The sequence below is a fragment of the Carlito syrichta genome, unplaced genomic scaffold (genome assembly GCF_000164805.1).
Source record: "Carlito syrichta isolate Samal-C Ts95f unplaced genomic scaffold, Tarsius_syrichta-2.0.1 Scaffold89767, whole genome shotgun sequence".
NCBI classification, from domain to species: domain Eukaryota; kingdom Metazoa; phylum Chordata; class Mammalia; order Primates; family Tarsiidae; genus Carlito; species Carlito syrichta.
Genome location: NW_007033863.1, coordinates 59125 through 62829, shown reverse-complemented (window position 1 = coordinate 62829; position 3705 = coordinate 59125). Strand labels below are relative to the sequence as shown.

At 55.3% G+C, this 3705-nt stretch overlaps 1 protein-coding gene across 1 annotated transcript in view; it reads left to right on the top strand.

Moving 5' to 3' along the window:
- NOTCH3 (notch 3) overlaps positions 1–3705 on the top strand; it is a gene marked incomplete at its 5' end in the record, with an annotated part of 37685 nt that overhangs the window by 544 nt on the left and 33436 nt on the right. Inside the window, one exon of the mRNA XM_008058452.2 lies at positions 1915–1993. Within this exon, the coding sequence (XP_008056643.1) occupies positions 1915–1993 (79 nt within the window). The remainder of the gene's footprint in view (positions 1–1914; positions 1994–3705) is intronic.

The following is a 3705-nucleotide window of genomic DNA, read 5'->3' as shown; positions in this document are numbered from 1 at the left end:
GTGGGCGGGGGTTGCGGGGGTTGCCAGAGGGAAGGGCCCCGGAGGCCCGACGGGGCAGGACCGCGCGCACACACACACATGGCCTGTCACACACTCCCCGGCACACACAGTTCTGGGTCACACACATACGGAGATGCAAACGTGCAGACACACAGCACACCCGCACACGTGCACACCCGGCTCAGGCAAGACACCCAGATGCACACAGCTTACACGTTGTCATGCACACACACGCAGTTGAATACCATCACACACACCGTGCTTCACTAGTACAAGGCCCAGTACACATGCTACCTGCTCATGCTCAGACACACATAGGTTCAAGGACATGCCTCCACCCAGCTCACACAGTCCAACGCATGCACAGACACACTGGTGCATACCCAGATACACAGTTCATATACATGGACCCACAACAGACACCACCTGTATACATACAGTACACACATCCCCTGCATGGGTGTGCAGTTCACACACACACCGGCACACCCATATGGATATACAAACAGACTCACATTCTTTTTTTTTTTTTTTGAGTCAGAGTCTCACTCCGTTGCCCAGGCTGGAGTGCAGTGGCACAGTCATGGTTCACCACAGCCTCGATCTCCTGGGCTCAAGAGATCCTCCTGACTCAGCCTCCCAAGTAGCTAGGACTACAGGCAAGTGCCACCCACCTAGCTATCTTTATTTATTTTTTTTTTTATTTTTTTTTTATAGAGCCAGATTCTCGCTGTGGTGCCCAGGCTGGTCTCGAATTCCTGGGCACAAGCGATCCTCCTACCTTGACCTCCCAAAGTGTTAGGATTACAGGCGTGAGCCACTGCGCCTGCCCAAGATTTATTTAGTTGCACAGGGACACAGCAGATGCATGCCCAAGTCCCTATGCAGACTGACACACAAGCCTGTGTGCACACAAATGGTAGCTCACACCACCCACAGCTCAGTGTGGCTCATAGGCCATGTCACAAGACCGCCAGTGAGATTTCACAACCTTCCACAAGCCCCTGTCTTGGTGATGGAGTCCTTTCAGCTTGACTTGTGCCATGTGAGCCCGTTCTCATGTCCAGTTCAACTCATTCTCTCTCTCTCTCTCCCCCCCTTTCCAAATCGCTGTCTCTGTTCTTTCTGTGTCTGCCTTTTATGTTTGTCTCTGTTCTTTTCCATCTCTCTCCTTTCCATCTCTCTGGCTCACCCACACACGTGCACACACCCCCCACACCTGACAACACACACACAACCCTCCACTAGTTTAGACCCAGCCACACCCCTGACCTGTCTGGCAGGACAGTTTAGACTATGCCACACCTTTGAGGGACACAGCCCTCAGGGCTGGCGACGCTGGACAGGGCCGCACATGTCTTGTGCCAGCTGCCCCTCCCTTCAACACACACCCTATTCCTGCAACACCCAGCACTGACGATTCTGCCATCACTCGTGGGTACACACCTTGGCCCCTGTCCCAGGAGCCACCATACAGGCCTGCCCAGCTGGAGTAGCCACCCCACATCAGGGGAAGGAAGACGCGTGGGCCCCGAATTCCCTGCCCCTGCCCCTCTATTACCCCGGGACCTGGGCACGAAACCCCAGACCTTCCTGAAACACTTGGCACCCCCCCATCCCGAGCTCTAGCAGCTTCCAGAACCCCCACATCTGGCACAAGTCAGCCCCTCCTCCTGCCTGCCCCTGCCTTGTGGTTCCCAGGGCTCGAGCTGGCAGGGACAGCTGCAGCCCCAACAGCTGGGGCTGGGGCGGGGGGCCGTGGGAACTGTGGATGCGGGGGCTCCCTGCACCCACAGAGACACCCCCAGCCTGGTGCAGCTGTTGCCTGGTGGAGGGTGGGAGGGGTTCTGTCACTCCGGGCTGGAGTTCCTGGGCACCTGGTTGACCCCCCCACCTTCCTCCGCACCCACACAGCCCCCCCTTGCCTGGACGGAAGCCCATGTGCAAATGGAGGTCGTTGCACCCAGCTGCCCTCCCGGGAGGCTGCCTGCCTGTGAGTGTCTGGCTCAGAGCCATCAGTGGGCCCTGTTTGTGGGGAGGTGTTTTGTCTGCTCCCTCTGCCTCTGTGTTCACCATGATGCCTCTACCACTTCCTATGTGTGTGGCTTGGGCAACCTCTCCAGTTTCCCCATCGGAAATTGAGCAGGGGCTCCGGAGTCTGCCTGGCCTGGGTTCAAATCCCACGTCACATTGCTGACTGGCTGGGAATTAAACCCTTTAAGTCTAAGTGCCCTGGTCTAGAAAATGGGTCCAGTAACCCCAGCTTTACAGAGTTCTTAGCTGCCTTAGGTCACACGTAAAGCCTCTGATGAGGCAGGTATTATTCGGTCAACAAACTTTCAGGGACCAATGGCAAAGGCTTGGTGCTGGCGAGGACTCCATGCACACCCTCCTATATCTCAACATTTAGTGGTGGGGGGCACAGGAGGCCTGTAATACAGCCCTGCTCTGCCACTTACTTGCTGTGTGACCTTGGGCTAGTCAGTTCTCCTCTCTGAACCTCACTGCAAATGTGAAATAGGAGTTGCTTCTCCCTGGCTTGTGACTGTGAAGGGCCTAAGAATTTAGTTGTTAGATAATACAAGAAAAGGACGGCCATGCACAGTGGCTCACAACTGTAATCTCAGCACTTTGGGAGACTGAGTTGGGAGGATCACTTGAGGCCAGGAGTTCAAGACAAGCCTGGGCAACATTAAAAAAGAAAAGGCAGAGGGTTGTGGGGAGCAGAGCAGCCGCTGGGAAAAAAATCTGAGCAGAGGCAGCCAAAGCTCAGTTTTAATTCTGAGCTCTTGAACACCTTAAGCAAGTGCTTTGAGCTTTCTGAGACTGTTTTTGCATCTGGAAAATGGGGAAATAATAACTCCTCCTTCACGAGGTTGATTGTCAAGATTAAACAAATGCACTCAGCTTAGTGTTCAGTATACAGTAAGTGCTCAATAAATAGGTGTTATGATTAATAACACAGGAAACCAGTGCTATGCGAGGGAAACCTTTTAAAGTTATGGGGGAAATGCTTGACTTATAATTGGTAGTAGCAGTTTACCCAGTAGCCATTCATTGATTCATTACTGTATTCATTTATTCGATACCATGTGTGCCAGGCACTGGGTCAGGCCCAAGCTGGGTGGGGTAATTTTAGACCCAGAGGAGCTCCTTTGAAGTTACACTCGCATTTAACTTTAGTTGGAGCCTCACTTCAGCTCACCTGTGTGGAGGGCTGAGCCTGGTGAACCTGGCTGGGGGCGGGGCATAGTTCTTGGGCTGGGGGTCTGCGGTGGGGGAGGCGGGGAGAACGTGTGACCTTACCTGGAGCCACTCTCCTGGGAGGCTGAGCCCTAGGGCCGGGCGCCTGCGCAGCGGAGCTTCGCGCCTGGACTACAGCCGACAGGTGAAAGCGCCCGAGGCTGCCCCGCCCCCCGACAGGTGAATCACCGGCGCGCGCGGCGCCCGGAGCCCGGATCTCCCGGAGTGGAGCAGGTTCAGTCCCCAGAGTTGGGCTGTGGGAACCACTCCCTACGCCCCCCCTTTCTCAGTCTCTTCGAAGGTCTCAAATACTCCTGTCCTTTCCTTTAAAAGACGCCCCAGGCGATCACCCCACCCATGGATCCCCAAGCTGCCCGGCAAAGTAGGCTTCTGAGCGCTTATCCCTACCTTCTAGTCCTGCCCTCCCCCGCCGCGCCCCCCTTCCCCATCTGCGCTCCTTCC